The sequence below is a fragment of the Colias croceus genome, chromosome 29, assembly GCF_905220415.1.
Source record: "Colias croceus chromosome 29, ilColCroc2.1".
NCBI classification, from domain to species: domain Eukaryota; kingdom Metazoa; phylum Arthropoda; class Insecta; order Lepidoptera; family Pieridae; genus Colias; species Colias croceus.
The window spans coordinates 5,095,285-5,119,750 of NC_059565.1; the positions used below are offsets into that span (position 1 = coordinate 5,095,285).

The 24,466-nt window shown below is 38.9% G+C and overlaps 2 protein-coding genes across 4 annotated transcripts in view; one reads left to right on the forward strand and one right to left on the reverse strand.

Moving 5' to 3' along the window:
* The window catches only part of LOC123704369 (putative fatty acyl-CoA reductase CG5065), a 32,614-nt gene extending 19,367 nt beyond the window's left edge, over nt 1-13,247 (forward strand). For all 3 annotated transcript variants that reach the window (XM_045652722.1, XM_045652724.1, XM_045652723.1), the window contains exons 4-14: nt 3,864-4,030; nt 4,453-4,543; nt 5,375-5,520; nt 6,754-6,863; nt 7,385-7,456; nt 9,185-9,305; nt 9,917-10,039; nt 11,432-11,551; nt 11,781-11,932; nt 12,204-12,309; nt 12,679-13,247. In XM_045652722.1, coding sequence (XP_045508678.1) covers nt 3,864-4,030; nt 4,453-4,543; nt 5,375-5,520; nt 6,754-6,863; nt 7,385-7,456; nt 9,185-9,305; nt 9,917-10,039; nt 11,432-11,551; nt 11,781-11,932; nt 12,204-12,309; nt 12,679-12,805 — 1,335 coding nt within the window. In that variant the 3' untranslated portion in view covers nt 12,806-13,247. The remainder of the gene's footprint in view (nt 1-3,863; nt 4,031-4,452; nt 4,544-5,374; nt 5,521-6,753; nt 6,864-7,384; nt 7,457-9,184; nt 9,306-9,916; nt 10,040-11,431; nt 11,552-11,780; nt 11,933-12,203; nt 12,310-12,678) is intronic.
* A 1,058-nt stretch (nt 13,248-14,305) lies between these two features.
* The window catches only part of LOC123704475 (putative fatty acyl-CoA reductase CG5065), a 30,070-nt gene continuing 19,909 nt past the window's right edge, over nt 14,306-24,466 (reverse strand). The window contains exons 9-13 of the mRNA XM_045652870.1: nt 23,815-23,923; nt 23,191-23,267; nt 22,333-22,495; nt 20,563-20,820; nt 14,306-14,498 (exon numbers count right to left, since the gene is read on the reverse strand). Of these exons, the coding sequence (XP_045508826.1) occupies nt 14,354-14,498; nt 20,563-20,820; nt 22,333-22,495; nt 23,191-23,267; nt 23,815-23,923 (752 nt within the window). The 3' untranslated portion in view covers nt 14,306-14,353. The remainder of the gene's footprint in view (nt 14,499-20,562; nt 20,821-22,332; nt 22,496-23,190; nt 23,268-23,814; nt 23,924-24,466) is intronic.

Here is a 24,466-nt window from a genome sequence, read left to right on the forward strand (position 1 = left end):
GATTTTAATGCTGATCCTAATGGGAGATTTGGACGCCAATTAATGAATTTTTGTAACGAACACGATCTTGTATGTGCAGACCTAGAAATATTAGGTAAAGACTCCAATGAATACACGTACGTAAGTGATGTCTATTATACGAGATCTTGGCTGGACCATTGTGTTGTGACCAAAGCGGCTTTTCCTTGTATAACACTGATAAATGTACTTCACGATGTGTACTGGTCGGACCACCTACCGCTTATAGTGCAGTGTGACATTGAAGTTGTTCAGTGTAAGGTACAATGCAGTAGTAAGGGATTAAATAGAGGCGTCATTTGGGGTAATAGAGACCTAAATCAAGTTAACGTTTATAGTAAGGAATGCTGTGATAATTTAAGTAAATTAAAATATTCTAGTCAATGTAAGATCTGTGATACGGTTAATTGTACAAACCATTTATTTTTAATTAATGAATATTATGACAAAATTGTTCAAACATTACAGAACGCAGCAATTGTAAGTTCTGGATGTCGTCGTAGGGTCGGGAGGATGAATATAACTGGATGGAATTACCACGTTCGAGAATTACACCAGAGAGCGAGATTGAATTATAAAAATTGGGTAGCTGCAAGTAAGCCAATGACTGGGGACTTATTTAGTGATATGGTCAACAGTAAAAAGATTTTTAAGAACAAACTTAAATGGTGTCAGGACAATCAGGAGCAGATAAAAATGGACATCTTGGCAATGCATAAGCGAAACAACAATTTCATAAAATTCTGGGAATCAACAAAAAAGTTACAAGGCAAAACATCTGCGCCCGCTTGTATAAATAATGTTCAGAAACCAAAAGAAATTGCTGATTTGTTTGCTATGCATTTTCAAGTTGAGCCAATAATAAACTCAAGCTCAGTTACTAATGCCAAGAGTGATAAAGTTATGAATAAGAGTGAAAACCCATGTAAATATACGGCTAAGGATATCGCTAAGATCGTAAAGGGCATGTCACGTGGTAAGTCCCCAGGCATTGACGGACTTAGTTTAGAGCATATATTGCACGCAGGGCCAGAAATCTTTCGCGTTTTGGCAGACTTGTATAATTTATGTCTGAACCTTTCTTATCTTCCTCCTGATCTTATGAGGACCGTTGTGGTGCCAGTTCCTAAAAATAAAACGGGTGAACTTTCGAGTTTAAACAATTACAGACCTATCTCACTGGGCACAATTCTGGGTAAAATTCTTGAAAGACTTATTTACCCAGAATTGTCGAAGAATGTTGTTATACACGATGCTCAGTTTGGTTTTCGTCCCGGGCTCTCAACAGATTCTGCAATTTTTAGCTTAAAAAGTGTTATAAATTATTATAAATCTCGAGATACGTCCGTGTACGCATGTTTTTTGGACCTCAGTCGCGCTTTTGATCTTGTGGATTATAAACTACTTTGGAATAAACTGTCCAATAGCTCAGTTCCATCAAATATTGTTGATTTGTTGAGATACTGGTACGAGAACTAAACCAATTGTGTGCGATGGGGCGACTCGTTGTCTAATGAATATAGATTAAACTGCGGAGTGCGCCAAGGTGGGCTTACCTCACCAGATTTGTTCAACTTGTATATGAATGACCTGATTGAGGAACTGAGTAAAACGAAGGTAGGTTGTCATATTGGCAGTACTTGTGTTAACAACCTCAGCTACGCCGACGACATGGTTCTTCTCAGTCCCTCAATCAATGGTCTGAGGCGCATGCTCTCAATCTGTGAGCGCTATGCGCTTGAGCATGGTCTGAAGTATAATGTTGGGAAATCACAAGTGATGGTTTTTAAGGCAGGTCGCGGGCCGGATATGGTTCCTAACGTTTGCTTGAATAGCACACCCGTTGAACGGGTGGGACGGTTCAAGTACTTGGGACACTTTCTCACAGAAAATCTGAATGATGACGAGGATATTGAACGTGAGCGTCGAGCGCTTGCCGTCAGATGCAACATGCTAGCACGCAGATTTTCTAAATGTAATGAAGAGGTAAAATCTATTCTATTCAAAACATATTGTCAAAATTTGTATACCTGTCAATTATGGTCAAATTTCTCTAGAAAAGCTTTAAGCACCATTAGGGTGCAGTATAATGATGCATACCGCATCCTAATGAAATTGCCTAGGTACTGCAGTGCGTCTAGCATGTTTGCAGATGGCGGCATCAATGACTTCTTCGCAATTATTAGATTGCGAATAGCATCTTTTTGGTCGCGTATACGCTCCTCTAATAACAAAATTATATATACGCTGTCCGAGTACTTGAACAGTCCCATTCTTAAGTATTGGTTATGTGTCCATCTGAATAAGAACCGTAAGTAGTTGTATTTTAATGTTATTTTCTTTTTGTTTTTAAAATGTAACAGTTTTTATAAGTGTTCCTAAAATACTCAAAATCTTAAATGTAATTTTAATTATATAAATATGGATACCAGATATCTGAAATAAAGATCTATTATTATTATTATTAAAAAATATACCCTGTTGTTGCTACATATTCAATTATTCATGTTTGTCCGGGTGTTCTCAATGAAATGAAATGAAATGAATGAAATGAAATGAATATTATTAATATTATAAAAATATATGTAATTATGATAAGTAACAAAATTTTAATTAATTAAATAGGTTCGTACTAATGTTTAGTTCGGAGAAAAAAATATCAAAATTGATAAGATTTATTATTTTATAGATGCAATGATACTTTAAGTGTTTATTACTTTACATTGTGACTTCGTTCATAGATGGTTATACAAGTAGCGAATATATTATGCTATAATTGTAGACAACATTCTATCTGCATTTAAAAATTCATCACAATGCGTACAGTAATTTTGTGTTTAGGAGTTGCCCAGACAGATTAACAAACGTGATATATCTATATTTACTGACTTTTTGAGTTTTTTGGACTTTCCTTTATTATAATAATATGTAACTTATATTAATTTGTTGTTCCTAAGCTGACCTTAATAAACAAACAAAACATAATACGTAATGTTGGCGTAAACATCTTACTTAGACATAACTTAGAAGTTTCTTACTTAGTACACATTACGAAAATAGCACTAAGATGCGAAATAAGCAATGTTTTACGGCTTGTGTTTATTTAAGTTACAAAATCTATGTCAAAATCAAGTTAATGAGTTTAAGTTAAGTGTCAATAACTTAGCATTACTATGTTATGTTGGTATGTCAATTGATATTACTTCACGTTATAAAATTGATAAACCGATATGGATGTAACAATACGTTCTAATATTGGTTTATTAATCATTAAACTTAATTAAAATTTCATCAAAATTAGCTAAGCAAAACAAACATAATAAAGAAATCTAGAAGATAATATATCTATTGTCAACCGAGAATTGAAATTACGACTGTTTATTTATGTTATTTGTTTATTTTTTATTACTCATTCTTTTAATATTTGCGTAACTAGAAGGTAGCTAAATAAGTACATAGTCTAAATATTGACCTAATTGAAGTGAAAACTTCTTTAGCGGCGTTGGGTATAAAATCTTAAACTCGCGTCAGTCAGGACACGTGGCCTGATCGAAAAAGTGTAAAACGGACTTTTTTTTAGCCCTTATACACATGCGTAAGACGGATACCACTCCAAAATATCAAACATGCTGAACGTTAATAATCAAGTTTTCACTTCAGCCGGCACTCCCGGAGTGCAACCCGTCTTTTTTTTAAATGTTTTTTTTTCGTATTATTTTAAGGTTTGTAATTTTTATCATACTATTATCTTTTTTTTAATATTTGTACTAAACGCATATATGTACAGTTATATGGTTCATAAATCTCTTCCCTTTTCTTTCATAATAACAACAAAAAATTTCTAGTTATTCGAGAAAGTTCGCAACCTCCGCGGTGGTGTGGAACCACTTCTGCAGAAGATGCAGCTCGTTTCTGGTGACGTCATCGAGCCTGACCTGGGGCTCTCTGATGAAGACAGGAACATCATCATTGATGAAGTGGATATTATAGTACATGCTGCTGCTACCGTCAGGTATTATATAAATAATAATAAATATTTCAGAACAAATTTCACACACGGCACGATCTGATCCCATACTAAGCTTTCGCTTGTGTTATGGAAACCAGATGGCTGATAAACATACACACATAATTTTAAATACGTACTTATATAGATAAATTAACACCCAGAGACAACCGAACATCTATGTACATCACACAAATATTTGCCCCGGGTGGGAATCGAACCCACGACCTCTAGCTTGGAAGGCAGGGCCACTAAAGAATAGAAAAAAAATATCATGAGTCTGGATTTGAACCCGCGTATTCTGTCTTGTCTCATATATTATGATAATCTCGTAAGATAATTCATAACTGAAATTTTTTTTGATTTGATTTCATGCGTTGCGTTGATAAAATGACACATTCAGCAAAAATTTTTTTTCTTATTAACAGATTTGACGAAGAACTGAAGAAAGCAGTGCTCCTAAATGTTCGTGGAACCAAATTAATATTGGAATTGGCGAGACAATGCAAACATTTAAAAGTAAGTATAGACTTTTATGTAATTACTCAGTATATTCATCCCTCAAACAGCTATCAAGATTAATAACGAATTATTAAGTGCAGTACTATTTATATTTTTCTCAAGTCGTAAATATATAAAAAAACCTTCAAGATTTGAATAATTTCTCAATATTAAGGCAATAATTGAAACCGCAAAATTTAACTTTGAAGAAATAACTATTATGACAGAAACATTTCGCTGTTTCTATTTTTTTAAGCTAATGTTCCTTTTTGTGGTAATATGTCATTAACATTATTACAAGCTCTGCCCCATGGTTTCACTTGCATCACGTACACAGTCACAGTGTATGTCTTTTTTCGCTTTTGCGACGACTTTCAATGCTGTTGGCTGTTCCGATCCTTTAATAAATCGGATGTTGTATATTTTATCCTTCCACATGGTTCCAATATAAATGGACTATCTAACACTGATATAATTTTTTAAATCGGATCCGTAGTTCCAGAGATTAGCGCGTTCAACCAAACAAACACAATTCAGTTTAATAAGTCATAAATTAGTTTTTTTTTTTTCAAAATGAACTATCATTTTTTTTAATAATAGACTAACTAGTGCCCGCGACTTCGCGTAACTGCATAGTTTCCGTTCCCGTGGGATATCCCGGAATGCGTCATTTTCCCGGGATAAAAAGTAGCCTATATCCTTTCTCGGGTATCAAAATATCTCCATACCAAATTTCATGAAAATTGGTTCCGTAGTAAAGGCGTGATTGAGTAACAGACAGACAGACAGAGTTACAGAGCATTTATAATATTAGTATGGATGTTATTTGTGACTACTTATTATTCCCAGCTGCACTTCCACATATCGACCGCATACTGCCACCTGCACGAGAAGCTGCTCGAGGAGCGGCCGTACCCGCCCCCCGCCGACCCGCACAAGATCATACAGGCCGTCGAGTGGATGGACGAAGAGACCATCGCTGTTATAACGCCCAAGTGAGACCATTTTATACGTGACAACGTCTTATAATTCGATAGAGCCGCCTGCACGCACGAAAAAACATGACCCATGCGGCGTTACCTCGCTCTGAGGCATTCCATGTAAGGCTTGAAGTGCGAGCGAGAGCGCGGAACGAACGACAAAGAAGCACAATCGGACGTTGTCACGGTCAACTATCGTCAGTAAACCGACTTTACAGACAACCAATTTTTTTTTCTCTTAAAAGCTCCCCCCTCCCACTTCCCGAACTCGGATTGACCGTAATTTATTTTTCCTTAGATTTTTATCATATTTTCCTCCTTTTAGGGTTCCGTAGCCAAAATGGCAAAAACGGAACCCTTATAGTTTCGTCATGTCCGTCTGTCCGTCTGTCCGTCTGTCCGTCTGTCACAGCCGATTTACTCGGAAACTATAAGTACTACAGTGATGAAATTTGATGGGAATATGTGTTGTATGAACCGCTACAAAAATATGACACTAAATAGTAAAAAAAAGAATTGGGGGTGGGGCCCCCCATACATGTAACTGAGGGATGAAATTTTTTTTTTCGATGTACATACCCGTGTGGGGTATCAATGGAAAGGTCTTTTAAAATGATATAAAGTTTTCTAAAAAACATTTTTCTTAAAGTGAACGGTTTTTGAGATATCAGCTCTCAAAGTCGTAAAAAGTATGTCCCCCCCCCCTCTATTTTTATAACTACGGGGTATAAAATTCTAAAAAAAATAGAGGTGATGCATGCTAATTAACTCTTTCAACGATTTTTGGTTTGATCAAAGTATCTCTTATAGTTTTTGAGATAGGTTGATTTAACTGTAATTTATTATATTTGCTGCTACGGAACCCTTTGTGCGCGAGCCCGACTCGCACTTGGCCGGTTTTTTCTAATTGGTTTCATCCTACTGCGATTTTTTTTTCACTTTTTATTATTCATAAAGGCTTCTACCCTGGTCTATTGAAACCACAATTCTGGCAAATTAATTTTTCATTTCATTTCAATAGAGATTCTGAGTTAGGATACTTATATAAGACATTGAATTAAGATTCTGAGATAATTCAGAGAGGCATTTCATCACACACAACGCAGCAAATTTTCAACACTCAATTTTAGTATTCCATTTTTTCAGATTTTATAATTGTTCGTGCGTTCTGAATTTGAGACCGAAAAATTTATCTATTACATTTTCGTAAAATTCGTTTCGTTTCTTACTATTTATTCCATTTTCCAGATTACTAAGCAAGTTACCAAACTCTTACGCCTTTACGAAGGCGCTAGGAGAAGCGCTCGCCGTGGAAGCCATGAAAGACATTCCTCTTGTAATCTTGAGACCGTCTATTGGTAAGTATTATAAAAATACGATTTATTTTATTAAAATTAACGAAATTTGGATTAAAATTTATATTACTCAGTCAGTAACTAATTATTTTCAGTTCAATTGTTAAAATACGCAAAAAGAAATCATTATTTCATATGCGCATACATTACTTTTTGATTAAAATTAACGAAGGTTTGATTAAAATTTAAATTACTCTGCTGACTAGTCAGTACAAATTATTTTTTTAAATGCAAAATTATAACAGTACAAAAGCTCTTGCATTTTTGTAATTGAACTTAAAATTATTTATAATTACTAAAACATTGGCCATTTCAATTTTAACTGCATTTTGATGATACAGCTCTTTATGAAATCTTTAATCATTTTCAATCATTTTGATTATTAAATCTTTTTTAAAGTAGGACACTTTTTAATAAACAGGCTCTACTAAAAGGCTCTACTCTTGTTCAAACAACTGATTATTTTGTTTGGTGTGACCTTAATAATTTTAAATAATGTATAAACGTGTATATTTATATTCTAGTGATTCCAATATGGCAAGAGCCTGTCCCTGGTTGGACTGACAACATCAACGGACCTACAGGACTTCTTATTGGTAAGCAAAATCATTATCTTTACATATCTACTTCTAGAACTAATTACTTATTTAGGTAGTTTTTATATTAGTAACCTACTGCAATTACTCAAGCGCAGAAAGTAGAAAATTTTTCGATGATTCAAAACAATCAACATCATGTTATATTTAAATTTATGATAAAAAAGTAAAATTAGAAATTTAAATCATATAAAAATTCCATCTCGAGGCGGGATGATCAAATTTTGATTTTTTTTTAATTCTCATTTATACTTAAGTCATTTTAATTTTTAATGCTACTTATAGGTATAACTAAATATCAAAAATGTAAAATGTAACCCTAATTTTTGCCCATTAAAAACAACCGCATTCTGCGCACGCGCTCTTACGCCATGTTCGAAGGTTAGTACAATATGATATTTGTGACACAGCCATTGTTTTATAGACGCAACTTCCTACACGTTTTGTTGCAAACACAGTATTTCTGTGACATTGTTTAAAGATAAACAATTTGCAGTAATAAGTAATAACATTATCCGACTGCGCAAAAATTTGTAAACTAATGATTCGTATGTATTTCTTTGCTATGATTATTTTGGAAAGGTAAATATGCGATGTCTTGGAGTCATTAAAACGCTATTTATTCATATAGGTAATTATATAATAATTTACCTATATCCATTAAAAACTCTGATACAGTATACACAAAAACGTTCATTTTCCCTGTAGAGAAAAATTGTGATCAATCTGTATGCAATTTGGTAGAGAAATAATTTTTCAATATAATGTGTGTTTTTAACACGGTTTGATTAGCTTCATGGCTAAGTGCACATTTATATTTATTTTTTCTTATTCGCATTTGTTGCACGTATAAAAATGTATGTATCCAAACTGTGGATAATGTTGTTGGTTGGACAGTTATACCTGTATTTAGACTAAGTTTTATTGTACAATTAACCACTGTTCTGCTGTTTATTATCCCTAATAAAGAAAAAATAAAAAAAAAATAAAATAAAATTCATCTAAGTATGTTTGTATATAAGCATGTCTTTTCGACTCATCACTTTAAAGGGATAGATAATTCTTTCGTGGTAAATGTTAAAAATATGTTTAAATGACTTTTCAAAAGTGCTTCTAGAAGAAGTCTAATTGAATAAATAAATGTTTGAGTTTGAGTTTGAGTTTCTTCACATCAAGGATCAGAGACAATACAATGATTTCATTTTATCAAGCGTGTTTTTAACTATATTTATAATTGTTTTATGGGTCCTCTTCACTTCAAAAATAAGTATACAGTGTTCGAAACGTCGGGATAATAATCTATACTAATACTAGCGGTCCGCCCCGGCTTCGCCCGTGTTACATATTTACGTTTTCTCTACATAAGAACCATCCTCGTACTTCAAGGAATACAATAAAAAAAGAATTATCGAAATCGGTTCAGCCGTTCTCGACACATATTTTGTGATTCATTTTAATATTATAGATTATTAATCTTAAGAGTTTGTTTGTTTGTTTGAACGCGCTAATCTCAAAAACTACTGGTCAGATTTAAAAAATTCTTTCAGTGTTAGATAGCCCATTTATCAAGGAAGGTATATTATATCATCACCCTAAGACCAACATGAGCGGAGCAATGCGGGTGAAACCGCGCGGCACAGCTAGTAAAAGATACTAATAAATCGCGTTTAAAATTCGTTAAAATCTTTAATATCTAAATGCTTCTAAAATAATAAAATATATTCGCAGGTGCCGGCAAGGGTGTGATCCGAACAATGTACTGTAAAGGTAACAGTTACGCAGATTACCTTCCTGTAGATGTTTTTATCAACGGCATTATGATAATGGCTTGGAATTATATAACAAATGGGTGAGTTGGTAAAGTAGAGTACAGTAGAGTAGAGTAGAGTAAAAGTAAAAGTAAAAGTAAAAGTAAAAGTAAAAAATAAAGTTTTGACTGACCGGTTGGCTTGGTTGGTAGTGGCCCTGCCTTTCAAGCCAGAGGTCGTGGGTTCGATTCCCACCCGGTGCAAATATTTGTGTGATGAACAAAGATGTTTGCTCTGTGTCTAGGTGTTATTTATCTATTTATGAATTTATTTAAAATTATATATGTATGGTGTATGGTGTCATGGTTTCCATAACACAAGCGAAAGCTTAGTATGGGATCAGATCGTGCCGTGTGTGAAAATTATGCTGAAATATTTATTTATTTGTTTGTAAAATTAAAAGTAAAAAAAAAAACAGTTTGTAGTTCTTCAAATATACTTCTAGTTCAGAAATTTTCTTATCCCAATTTTCTATACCATGTCATTGCTTTGTTGTTTACCACTTTCGAAATATTCAATTTTGATTTCAGTTTAAACCATTGAGCCCGAAGCGGCCCGATCGGTCCACGACACAATAGATTTTCTATTGTGTCTGTGATTCCGGGGCCTGAGTTGTTAAATAAAATTAGTTATTAATTTTATTTACTTGCAGCGACAAAGAATCAAATGTGATCAACTTCACATCATCAGCTGAGATCAAAGTGACGTGGATCGAAATGATAGACGCTGGCAGAGAGATCATTATGAACAGAGTACCTCTAAACGGAGTTGTTTGGTAAGTAGTCAATATTCAAGTGACGATTTAAAACTATTTTCTAGCTTCTATATGGAAAAAAAATTAAAAAAAATATTGTTGTTTTTGTATCGACAATACCATGGATACTAAACTAACGCCTTCTAACCAAATGTATGTTCTATACGGTTTAAAATAAAAAAGTTATAACCACCTAACCTACCTACCTAAATTAATCCTACTAACTTTATAAATGCGAAAGTGTGTATGTTTGTTTGCTACTCCTTTACACAAAAACTGTTGAACCCTTTCATGAAATTTGGCACATACATACAAATTCAAATTCATATTATATTTATTTGCATTTATATAGGGTAACTAGTAACGATTTATAGGTACCTAAATGTTTTGAGCTCAAGTTTAAATCAAATCAAGTAATAAGTAGGTACTAAGTAATTTAGCATAAGTCTGAATTCACTTGATATTTGTCTTAATGCACTACTGTAATTATAAAATATTTTCACGATAGGCAATTTTTTATCATCACAGGCAAAACCTGAGCAAACGTCTAGCAATTAATTGGAACGAATTTCCTTATCGTGCGTTGCGAAAGGGGGCTAGACGGTAAAAATTAAGACGAAAAGTTGTAACGACACTTTGCGGTAGTTCTCTATCTTTCTCTCTTTCATAGAAAGCAAGTCATTTGGAAGCGAAGGCTAAATTAGCCTCGAAAAAGCTTGGTGTGCTCAGCAGATCGAGACAGTACTTCAAGCCGGCCCACCGACTTCAGCTGTACAAGGCTCAGGTGCGACCGCATATGGAGTACTGTTCTCATCTCTGGGCCGGAGCCCCACAGTATCAACTCCTTCCTCTTGACCGCATCCAACGTCGAGCAGCTCGAATTGTCGATGACCGTAGGCTTTCCGATAGGCTCGATCCTCTGTCAGTGCGAAGAGACGTTGCGTCTCTCTGTATACTGTACAGAATCTACTATGGGGAGTGCTCTGAGGAATTGTTCCACCTACTACCAGCCGCACAGTTCCACCACCGGACCACACGCCGTAAAAACCAGTTCCATCCGCACTATCTGGATGGTTGGCGCTCCACCACTGTCCGCTTCACCCGCAACTTCCTTCCGCGTACGGTGAAACTGTGGAACGATTTGCCACCTGCGGTGTTCCCGAACAACTACGACATTGGGGCCTTCAAGAAAAGAGCTTATTTGTCCATAAAAGGCCGGCAAAGCACCTGCAACACTTCTAGTGTTGCAAGTGTTTATGGGCGGTGGTGACCACTTACCATCAGGTGGCCCACCTGCCCCTTTGCTTGCTCTGACATAAAAAAAAAAAAAAAAGTCATTTTAGTAACTTCGTTCCATTCGGGTGTCCCTTGACACCTGTCAAGTTTTTATTATTCACTATTGTATATTTTCAGGTACCCAGGAGGTTCCATGAAGCATTCTCGTTTATACCACAACATCTGTGCGTTCTTCTTCCACTGGGTGCCCGCCATTTTGGTTGATATTCTTCTCTTCTGTCTTGGATATAAGCCTGTGTGAGTAAAAATGTATCGTGGGAACTTGCTTGTGTGTGTGTGTGTGTGTGTGTGTGTGTGTGTGTGTGTGTATAGGCTGTAAGTTTGCCTGTGTATGTAAAAATTTGCTAGATTTATGATAACTCTTTATATTCTTGTTATTTTTAAATAAATTTTAGGATTAGATAACAAGTCTTCGGTATTTATTTCGAAGAAAAGACAATCATTTATTAAACTTCTACAAAACCAGGCTAACCCGCGTCCACAAGCGTATCAGCAAGGGCTTCGACGTTTTCGAGTATTACACAAACAACCAATGGGACTTCAAGAGCGACATCGCGCAGCGCGTGCGCGAGCGGCTCAACGTGCGCGAGCGCCGCGACTACAAGGTGGACGCCGTGGGTGAGTGCGCGCTATACCCACCGGTTTGCAAGCGACATCGACATTTCAACTACCGATTCATATCTTTCCTATAGCTACAAAAAACTAAAAAAGATCTTAACATGGCTGGTCATTGCTTCTGTGCGAACGTGATTCTTCGCAGCCGGCGACAACTACATTAATAATTTTTGATTTGGTTATCTGGCTCTATATTTCTTTCCAAATGCCTCCTATTTATGTTACTGCTAAAAATGTATTTTTTTAATAATTTTATCTCTATTTACCTTTACAGGTTTAGACATATCAAAATATTTTGAAGACTGTATCCGCGCCGCGCGAGTTTTCATACTCAAAGAGTATGATGATACATTGCCTGCCGCCCGAAGACACATGAAAATGTAAGTGCAGCATATTGTATATAATGTGTATATTTATATCCTAAAATATGCTGTTATGTTAAGCTCAATCTTATTACATATAGTTGTTAGGTGTGGGTGGTTTATGTGAGGCTCTATTTGTGCATGCGAAACTTGACTCATGACAATTTTTTTTCAAAATTAAAGATTTTTAAGTCAAATAAATTATAAATTTTTAATTGTACAACCTATACGATATTTTTGGCTATTTTTTTAGCGCGGTATAGGGAATTTAATCATAATGATAACATGTATATCGATTTTGTCTCCACTATAATTTTTTTAACGAAGTTCCATAGATTTTCCATAAAATTATCAACGTACAGTTAACAAAATTCCTCTATCTTCCAGAATGTGGTTCGTCGATCTAGTAGTCCGCTGTTTATTCTGGGGGCTCATTTTCTACTGGCTCAGCGGCTGGACGACCTCCCTCTTCTCGAGTGGGTCGAGTGACGTCACACACACAATGATAGAATAGACTGTTTTTATATAAATGTATAGAAATAAATAATGTACTTATAAGTGACTAGATGTGTGTACTGGCTTTGCCTGAGTTTATCCTGATTATAGCTAATGCCCTATGTTACCGTTAATATAGTTTTTTAAAGACTTTTTGAAAATATCGATTATATATATATATATAAATTTTATTTATATTGAAACAAACAATAAAGTAAAATTTTTGTTACAAGAATTAAAATTAAACCATTGCTCTATATAACATATTAGTAGTATTTTTATTAAAAAAATGTTTCGATATAAGAAATAATATGACAAATAAAATAAACAACAGGGTATAATGAGACAAGAGAAGGCCTTTGTCTTTATGGTATATAAAATGTATACTAAGTTGTATAATATAGCTGTATTTAAGTCGATTTTGTATAATTTTGTAAAAAAATAAACAATATTCGAAAATATTTATTGTTTTTATTCGACCCTTATGTACCTACCTCTATATAAAAATGAATTCCTATTTCCCTTTATCACGCGTGAACAACCGATTTCGAAACATTCTGATTTATTTGTTATTGTCATCTTATAAAAGTAAAACTTGAAGCGTCAATTAAATAAATCAATTTTTAAAAAAAACCTTGAGAAGTGTCAAGGGACACCCGGATGGAACGAAGTTCCTTTTTCTTCCTATGAGAGAGAGAGACAGAAAGAGAAAAACGCGCACGCATGGCTTAAAACAATAGCAAAGTGTCGTTACAACTTTTTGGTCTTAATAATTCGCAATAAGCAACTTCGTTCCAAAACCTGAATAGCCATTTAAACTTTATTTACGAAACAAAACAATTTAAGCAGAGACTAACTTTAAACCAGGGATCTGTCACTTTAATAGTTGTCTATGTGAAATACGACAAAACCAGGTTTTATAGAACCCGCGCTTAAAGTTAAACCCTGTCTAAAGTTTTTTGTGGTAAGACAGTATACGTTTTGCAGTTCTTATTATTATTATAATAATATCATGCATTCGTTATTATTTGATGGTAAAAATGAAACACAATATGCCTTCACAGTTTTATTATGCAAACCACAACAAAAGTAGATACATACTATAGCAATTTACAAAGTTTATATTCTAAGTAACTATTCTAACATCTTAGGTAGGTACTCAAATAAATCGTGTTTTGAAAATTATTTGAAAATATTCATTTTGAAAATACATATTATGTACATTTCATGAAAAGTGAGTATCTTTGGTCAGTAAAGTATTTCTGTATTTTGGAAAAAACTTTTAGTCAAGTTTACATCTTAAGAGCGACAGAATTACAATTATTAACAAAATTAAAATTTACAATATTTAAATTATTTGATTTACAAGAATTGGACAATAATATAGTTTTATGTGTATCAAATAACTCATATTTCAATCATATATTTTTTTTTCATTTGTAAATTTTAATTTAACAAAAGAAACACCTCTAAAAGTGATACAAAAAATTTCGAATCACTTATTTTTATTTATTTTACCTACACAATTTTTAATCACTTTCGTACATTAAATCTATTCAATTTAAATTTATTCACTATTAATATTCAAAATACTTCTTAACGTAGAATCTGCCATTGTCACTAATGAACCAAAGGTGTCCTTATAGCAGTACAGGATCCAAATGAACAGACCAGTTATCAACATTTTAAATACCACGTCCACTACGTAACGGCTGTAACAAAAATGAGATTAAATTTAAAAAATGTTGAATCCATTACAACTATTATAAAGCTGAAGCGTTTGTTGGTTTGATCGCGCTAATCTCAGGAACTACTGGTCCGATTTGAAACATTCTTTCGGTGTTAGATAGCCCATTTATAAGGAAGGCTGTAGGCTATATATCATCACGTTATGAATAACAGGAGCGGAGCACTGCGGGTAAAACCGCGGGGCACAGCTAGTGAATTTATAAAAACTCTGTATTGAGTTAAAATAAAAAAATAACCATTTACCTATAAAAATAAGACCTGTAAAACCACATTTATGCAAATAAAGATTATTTTATTTTATTTAGGTACCTATTTTACATAAAACAGCAAAGACAGTCTTATCGTTAGGTAGCGATCTCTACCAGGCGACACTAACAATAAAAGAAGAAATGTTTATCTATTCAGAGGGTTTAGACAAGTGGCTTTCGTTTTTTTTTTTTTTTTTTTTTTTTTTTTTTATGGTGTTTCTCAATGTTAGCCAGAAGGGCTTTTACATTTTAACGCGGACGCGGGGGTGAACTGAAGGTTCACCCTGGTAGCGACATGCACAAGGGCGTCCCCCCTTGACGGGGACCACGAACCTCGGCTTGAGCTGTCGCTTGAGTGGAGGAGGCCAGAAGGGCCCTAATCGGACGGGCGCTCACCCGGGTGGGCGCGGGAACGCGGAACAAGGGACCTCGTCTTCGCCGGCGAAGACGGTGTACGCTTTCTGCTGTGGTGTGTGCGGTGTCGCGGTTTGTTCGACGTTGGGCTTCAATCGCCGAGTCTAGCCGTGCGTTAGCTTTGGTAATATCATCGTCGGAGTCGTCCAAGACATGTCTCGGCCGCCTACGACGATGAGTGGGATCGGGTTTCGCGACGTATGCGATGGCCTTTGTCACCAATGGGTTAGGGTGGTTTTTAGCCTTGTCGAAGTAGCGCTTAGACGCTTGCTTCATCCATTGGGCTATGGTGGGGAGTTCTAAGTCCCTATGTAGGTCCACGTTACGCACGAACCAGGGCGCTCCAGTCGCTGTTCTCATGAACCGCGACTGAATCGTCTGGAGCTTGTGTATGGAGCTGGGAGCGCAATGCGCGAAAACTACACTACTATAAGTGAGGATTGGACGGACCACCGTTTTGTAAAGTGTCACCTTATTTCTAAGGGACATTTTACTGCGTCTGTTAATAAGGTAATAGAGCCGGCTAAGGACATAGCTGGCTTTCTTACGGACTGCCTTAATGTGGGCTTTAAATGACATGTGTGCGTCTAGAGTGACGCCTAGGAATTTAGTGTGCTTTTGCCATGGAATGGCTTGGCCATAGAGTTTGACACTATCTATGGCCTCGGGGCCGCCGCGCCTGAAGAGCACGGCGGCGCTCTTGTCGGGGTTCACAGTGATACCCCATTTGCGAAACCATTTGCCTAATGCATCGGTCGCGGATTGTAGGAGTGGAGCTATTCTTTTGCGGTATGGACTCGACACGTAGAGTGCCGTGTCGTCCGCGAAGAGGGATAATTGCACTTTATCGTGCTTTGGGATATCGCTAGTGTATAGCGCGAATAGGAGGGGCGACAAGACGGAGCCCTGAGGGACTCCGGCCTGGATGGGGCGTGAGGACGAGAGCGTGCCGTCTAATCTGTAGCGAAAGGACCGGTTAGACAAGAAGTCTCGTATGATGAACACGAGACTGTCTGGCACGCCGAGAGTGTACAGTTTGTAAATCAAACCGTTGTGCCAGACCTTGTCGAACGCCTTCGCTACGTCAAAGAAGACCGCTCCCGTTCTGTGGGGTCTGAGGCGGGTGAGGCCCGCGAGAATGTACTCCGTGATGCGGTGTACTTGGTGAGGACACGAGTGAGCTCGTCTAAAGCCGAACTGTTCGTCTGGGAGCAGTTTTTTGGCAATGACTGCGTCCCAGAGGCGTTTGGAGATGATTCTCTCATAGATTTTCCCCAGAGAGCTGAGGAGACTAATGGGACGGTAGCTAGATGCCACGTTCCGGGGTTTTCCCGGTTTGTGGATCCCGATCACAATTGCTTCCTTCCACTTAGCGGGGAAGGTGCAATTGGCCAGGAGACAATTAAAAGTAGCTACTAGGAGAGCGATAAGGGCGGGCGGCAGGCTTTTCAGAGCTCTATTGGGAATAGAGTCTCCGCCTGGGGACTTTCTACTAGCGAGTGATTTGATTAGCGATTTTACTTCGGTGGCCGTCGTTGGTGACAAAGGCTCGGCATCGGTACGAGGGCTTGCGGTTAAGCGTGCGATCTCTTGATTAACTACGTTAATGTGAGTCGAGTCGGTCAAGTCGAGACTGGGGGAACATTGTTCCTCTAAACTGTCAGCTAAGCATTCGGCCTTCTCAAAATCGTCAAAAGCGGGAGGTTGATTAGGGCGAATGAGCGGTGGAGTGGCGGCAATGCCATCAGATTTGAGAGACCTCGCAAGCCGCCAGTAGGCAGTGTGCGAGGGAGAGAGTTCGCTGAGTAAGGAGTCCCACCGCTCGTTGCGTAATTCTTGAATTCGCTCTCTTACCTCTCTCTGTAAGGAACGAAGAATTCTACGGTTTTCGTCTGTCGGTGCTCGGTCGTAGGCGCGCGTCGCCGCGTTCTTATCGCCCACCAGCCTACGCACGTCCGGAGGCAGATCCAGCCGGTGGCCGAGGCCAACGGGGACCCGCCGGGACGCGTATTCAATCTTGGATTGAATGTGGCTGGTGACCGAGGAGACCGCGTCGAGCGCCTCTACGACCGTGTCGATTTTGTCCGGTACAGACTCCAGCTCTGGCGAGTCGACGGGCTGTAAGGCCTCGTGCAACTTTCGCCAGTCTACCTTCGTCATGTACTCTACTGTGGTGCTATCGGGAGGGCCGAGTTCGAACAACACGGGCCTGTGATCAGAGTCGAGCTCGTGCAACGTTTCAACGGAGCGCAACTGTAACGTCACGTTCCGCATCACCGCCACATCGAGCACGTCCTGTCTGTGTCCCGTGATCTTCGGAAAGTGGGTCGGTTCTAAGGGGCCTACAACCGTGACGTTAAGAAGGTCGGTCAGTCGGTCTAGTCGTTTGCCATTGGTGTTCTCGTAAGAGCTATTCCAGTTCCAGTGCTTGCAGTTGAGGTCGCCGGCCAGAATGACCGAGTCGCCCAGTGCAAGCAAGGCTCTGAGATCGCTCTCCAAGATAGTCTTTGACGGGGAGAGATAGACCGAGGCGATTATGACGGGTTGATGACCGGTCATAGACACCTTGATCACTGTGGCTTCTAAGTTAATTAGAGGCGGCGTGTCGATGGGCGTGCAGTGCAAGGCCCTTCGGTAATATATGAGAGTGCCGCCTAAGGGGCTGTTTACGCGGTCGTTACGCACCAACATGTAGTTGGCGAGTCGCGGATTGCGGTTAAAAGGCTTAAGAAATGTCTCTTGCATTACTAGCACATCGACCTGCCGTCTGGTGACAAAGTCCCTAACTAAGTTAGTCTGTTTGAGAAGGCCGTCCGCGTTAAAAGTAACTACGGAGATCGCTCTGGGTTTAATTCTAGCTGTGGTAGCCATTAGGGAGTGTTTTGGAGTTTTGTTACCAGCTCCCAATGAGCTGCTAAAATTTTAAGGGATTCGATGTTGCTCTTGGACTGTTTAAGTTTCCTAACAACTAGGTTTACCTCATCAAGGTTGAGGTCTTTAATATAATTCATTAAATAAATGAGGTTTGCAAAGGACTCGTCAGGCGAGTCTGATTCGGGTGAGTGCACTTCAGCTGAAGGCTTCGGTGCTGCTTGTATGGCGGGAGCCGCTGAGGGCGGCACCGCCACGCTCGACTGGGCCTGCGTCACTAGTGACGGAGGTTTCGTCCAAGCGTTAGTTTTTGGTGGCGGAGCCGGTATAAAAGCCGGCTTTGGTTGAGGGGGTTGAGCCCCGGCGCGGGCGATTCCGCGAGGTTTATTCGCCTTCTGGCGACCCCCCACCCTGTGTTTGGGAGCCTTCGGGCAACCCCGGTAGTTCGCGGGGTGACCCGAAGTCTCACAAAGCACGCAGGACGGTGGATCCTCATTAGGCAAATCCTTAGACCTCGTGCAATCCTCCGTGCCGTGGTCGCCTAAGCACTTAACGCAGCGAGGCCGCGAGAAGCAGTTGCGGGCAGAGTGCCCGTAGAGCTGACAGCGGTGACACTGTCTGATGTAACTATGGGAGTCGGGTGTTTCCACCTTGAGCCCTGAAAGCTTGCAGCAATGCCGCATTTTAAAAATGTCTTTCCCCTTCGGGGTACGATCAAGGACCGCGAGGACCATGTCGTATGCTACTTTTGTGATTCTATTGTGCATTCTAAAGCACTCTTGGACGGGGAAGCCTTGGCCTTTCAAGTCATCGAAGACTTGGTCGGCAGAGATCTCTTTGGGGATCCCTTTTATGACAACTCTTAAGGAGCGTTCCTCCGGAAGGGGGAACGAATGACCGCCTATATTTTCGGCTCTTAGATAGGCCGTGAAAACCCTGTGATGGGTTGAAGTTAACAATTGGACACGAATATTGTCCTTAGTTGGGCGAGCTTTGAAGGGGATACCTTCTTTTTCTAAATAGGCTGAGATTTTCAGCCAGGCTGATTTATCCCTCACGTAAACGGGTGGGGGAGAAGGCGGTTTGCGGGTCGCGGTCGCGGTGTTGCCCGCGGTCGGGTCTACAGGTGCCTGAGGGGCGGATGCCTGAGGGGCGGGGGGCGCACGGCTAGGCTCGGCGCGCGAGGAATCGCGAACGGTCGCGTTCCTTTTAGCGGGCGGCGCAGAGTCTTTTAATTTGCGCTTCTTTTTGTTCTTGACGGTTTCGAACCCGTCAGATGCGTCTGAGGACTCCGCCTCCGAAGCTGCTGGCGAAGGAGGAGCACTTTCGCACTCCATACCGGTCGGGGCTTCGAACCCCGCTTCGACTGCCACTGGGGACAGCGGTGGGGACTCAGGAGAGTCCCTCTGCGGTTGCGCAACGGGCGCGGCAAGGTTTTGAGCCCCGGCGGTACTGCGTGCTAAAAAGGCGCGCAGTACCTCCGGGTTCTCCCTAACTAGGAAAGCCATAAAGGCTTTCATGTCTAAGCCCTCCAAAGTATCGGACATCCTACCTTTCTAACTGACGTCCTAGCGTCCCTCCCCGCTTCCGGGCGGGGGGGGGGTTGTGTGCCTACACGTTTGTGCGTGAGTGTGGGTGTGTTAGTGCGTCCCGCTGGTGATAGCGGGGTGAGGTTGTCACTACCTAACGGTCCGCAGGGGTCTTGGAGTGACCCCCTGCGAAAGCGTGACGTGGACCCGTCGAGAGTAGTTTTCGGCCGAGTCCGGGCGCTAGCGAGCAGTTGGAGTACCTGCCCGCCGTGGCAGTGCCTACTAAGAGGACCCCGGACTCACAGTCACCGAAAAGCTCCCGAAGCGGTGAGGCTGTACGCCGTTTATACAAACGTGCGGTATCTGCGCCCCACAGATACTCCCACCGAATGGTGTTAATTTCTCCGAAGCCCGTTTGACACCGTTAGGTGGGCAACGGAGAAACCGCGACTGGCGCGTCGAGAAACAGGAATAGTTGTACGCTGCGAATGCAGCTGTGGTTGCACCGCGACTGACCAGGTAGTAAACTACCTGAGCAGGCGGGGTGGGACCGGTCGCTTATCGATCGCTATTGTTCCCAACAAAGGCGCGGGTCACTTCCCGGAATTTGCCTTTCGGCGAATTTCAGGTAGCGGTCCCCCGTCTCTACGGAGAACAATAGACGGCAGGTAGAGCGCTCTCGCTAAGCACAAGTGCTCGGCTCGAGTGCCAAACCCGGAATCAAGTGGCTTTCGTTTAGCGTAACGTTTGATAGAATAGATTATGAATGTATGAGATTGACGTAAGCTGTCGATACATTTATGTACAGCTTATGTCAATCTCTTGCAATAGAAAGCCACTTGTCTGGGGGGGCTGAAAAGAAAAAAATTGAAATGAAACGTCATAAGATTTGTCCTCATTCATTCGTTCAGACAGACAGAGTTACTTTCGCATTTATAATATTACTTAGTATGGATTACACTCACATTTTATGCAATTTCCTAGCTCTCGGCAAGCTAGCCGGATCCTCCTTGCACACAAAATGGCGCGCCCCAAGTACATAGTCTCTCAAATATTCGTCCCTATCCAATTTGCTAACATCGATGTAGAATATCTCCCTTTCCTCTTCACTCACACGCTGCATGAGCGAGAGGAAGCGATTGTTTTTGAAATGCCACTCCTTTGTCGTGTAGTACTGGAGAACGTCTAGACCGTGGCTGATGCGTTTTTGGACGTTCACCATGCTGGAATTAAATGAATGAATGAATATTTCTGTATTTATTTATTATACATGTATAGAAACTTAGTATATTACGTGTTAGAGATAGCTACTTATGCTAGAGATGAACAATGATTGGCTTTATCGCGCGTGAGCGATTTCTTCCAGGCAACCCAAGTAATTTTGATTGTAATAATATGAAAAATTATGTAATCATAACTTGATATTTAGTTTTATAGTGAGATTTTTTTAAGGAATAGACAAAATCGATCATGTGGCGGGATTTGAACCCGCGTCTTTTGCCTTTCCGGTTTACTTATCTATTGGTATGAAAGTAAAGATAAAAATATTTTGATCTAGTGCGTTTTGAACGTATATCGCGCATTAGGAAAAATTAATATGAATATTTTTTTCTAAAGTAGTTTAATCTAACTAACTTGCAAGAGCATTCTCGTATACACCGTGTAAACCATCGGTGTCGTCTCCATATGTACTTATATCTCAATGGTGTAAACAGGCTGACTTGTTATAGGTGTAATAGATGTGTATTACTTTTTATAGTTTTCCCGAAGAATTTGCCAAAAATTAAAATCTATAATAATATTAGGTAAAATCTATACTGATATTATAAGGCTGAAGAGTTTGTTTGTTTGTTTGAACGCGCTAATCTCGGAAACTACTTGAAAAATTCTTTCAGTGTTAGATAGCCCATTTATCGAGGAAGGCTATATAGGTTATATATCATCTTGCTAAGACCAACAGGAGCGGAGCACTGTTTGTAAAACCGCGGAGCAAAGAAGTCAAATATTTCTGAAACTAATAAGTTTCAGCTAGATTATGTTTGATTTTTTTTACTGCAAATGCACAGCTATACAGTACAGGGTTACTTGTAAAACACCAGCAACCTCGCAGGACAAGATAGCTTACATCATAATTCATAAGTAACAACATTTTTGTTCTACGACTATTGATAATTTGTTAGATTTTATTTTCATACAAAAATAAATATTCATTTAATTTTCCGTTTGATTATTATAAACTCTACGCGCATCCCAAAAATTACCTGAACAAGAAGCGAACGAGAGGGGGAAGGGGGCGTCGCGTCATTCGATGATGAATAGAACATAGACTTACAAATGTTAGGAGAGTACAATCAAAGCTTAAAAAATCATTTAAAAATAATTTATTGCGTACCAAAAGTCGTAGAACAAATGTTGTTACTTATGATGTTAGCTATCTTGTCCTGCGAGGTTGCCGGTGTTTTACATATAACCTTGTATACGCAGCAGAGACACTCACAGGTCGGTCGAGTCTTCGCAAAATGCGAAAATGTTTAAAGCTTCTGAGTCGGGCACAGTCTCCTATACTGTGCCCCAAATACCTAAACAGGGCGGTTCGCCCCCACAGTAACCCGCCCGTATTAGCGGGCGGCGCTATCCACCTGCTGCAGGGGGCTTCCCGCCCCGATCAGCATTCCCCACGCAGCCTCCTAACGGAGGCCGCGTGTGTGAAGACCACTCGTCGTAGAGACACTCACAAGGTCTTCTTGGCCAGCAGGAAGAGCAGCGCGTCGCACAAGTACGCGGGCAGCACGTGGAACAGCAGCACCGCGAGCTGGTGCGTCAGCCAGTGCGACTTGATGTTCCCGCCCGGGTACCACAGCGCGACCAGGAACGGGTACGTGTTCACCCACTTCTCGCCTGGGATAGAGATAGAGAAAGGGAAACCTTCACTGGAACTTAAATTTGATAACATTGTTCTCAATGGACTCGACCTAAACCACTTAATCGATTATAATACAAGTGATAACTGCGTTAAAAACAACCGACTTCAAACTTGCACTTGCAACATTTACAAATACAGACAAAAATGCTCATAAAATAAAAACTACTGGGCCTATCCGACTAAAATTTTTATGGGACCATATCAACACCATCCCGCATCGAACAAAAAAAGAATCACGTAAATCGGTTCAGAAACCTCGGAGTAATCGGTGTACATACATAAAAAAAAAAATATACCGGCCGAATTGATAACCTCCTCCTTTTTTTTGAAGTCGGTTAAAAAGGGAATAACCCTCACTAGAACTTAAATTTGATAAAATTTGATTCATTTGGGACTACCATGTAATAGAATAGAGATTTAATTTATATTTAATGGAATTATATGTTTATAAGTGAGATTACGTTTAATTCATTCAATTCTTTACATTTATGACGTAGTTCATACCGTCGTTAAAAAGCCTCTGTCAATTATTGTATCGAAATATCGCTTGTATTCAGAAAAAGGTTGAAAAAAGATCAGGAAATCTTTTCCGCAAAATGAAACAGGTACTAATAATAATATTTGAATACTTACTGATATTTTTTGTAAAGTCTACATGATATCTATTTACCAGTATCAATAACTTCTTTCCAAGTTATTTTCTGAACTCCAGACAGCGTGATATTGAAGATTTGCGTCTCCTTCGATCTGAAATATTAAATTTTCATGTAAAATCTATATTACATAAATCTTTACCATCATTTGAAAAATATTTTACTCCATGTTATTTATATTTATAATAATGTTATGAATTGGTTCTTTTTATTTGATGATGATTACGCGAAGAATTTGTGTAGTGTTGGTGTAGTGTAATTTAATAAACTTATTTCCATTTAAATATTTGCACACCCAAATAGTGGGTAGAATGTATTAGCGCCTTAATATTGTAACAACACCTTTTTTGTAACTACATTCTTGTAAATAAATGAAATTTGAATTTGAATTTGAATTAATCTAAACCATTTTATTTGAATAATTTAACAAAATATCAATTTAAGTTATCATTTTCTCTAAAAGCTTTTTCACGCATCTAAATAGTATATAGTAAGCAATCAAGTTATATCTAAGTACATTGTATCCAATTAGTTAAGTTAAATCTAAGCTCTTAATCCAAGTGGTTTTGTAATATATAGGTACGTATTACATCTAGAAGTCTGTACCCATCATCTAAGTACTTAAGTTACATCTAACTTACTTATCCAATGCAGTAGCATAAGCAATAAGTATACATCCGTTAGCGACTACATCTACGGGAATCGCATCTGCTGTGTATGACGGTTCACAGTGCATCGTGCGGATAACGCCTGGAAGAGATACATATAAGATTATATATTTCAATAGTTTTTGTGTTTAATTGGTTAGTTATTATCCCATAAATGTTTTTGCAATATTATATTTGAAGAACATTTGTGTATAATTTAAAATTTTAATAAAAATATTTGTAATCAGAGAAGTGTTTTATTATTTAGAAATCGAAATTAAATGAATTCGAAAATCTTTCATTTCCTACCCATAAATCAATCTATCATTGTTTATTTAATGTCTTTCATGTCGCAAGTGTCAAAGGAAATTTCTATTGAATTTATATAGTTATTAAATAGCTCTAACCAAGGCTCTAACCAATCACTAGACACAAAAATTATATCATAAAATCGCCCCATTGTGACATGAAAAAAGCCATAATTTATAAAGATACCTACACTATTATTATATAAAACATATTATATTATATTTGACGACGCGGTTGGCGCAGTGGTAAAGTAACTGCCTACTGAGCCGACGGTCCCGGGTTCGATCCCCGGTCAGGGCAAATATTTGTGTGATGAACTCAATTATTTGTTCTTGGG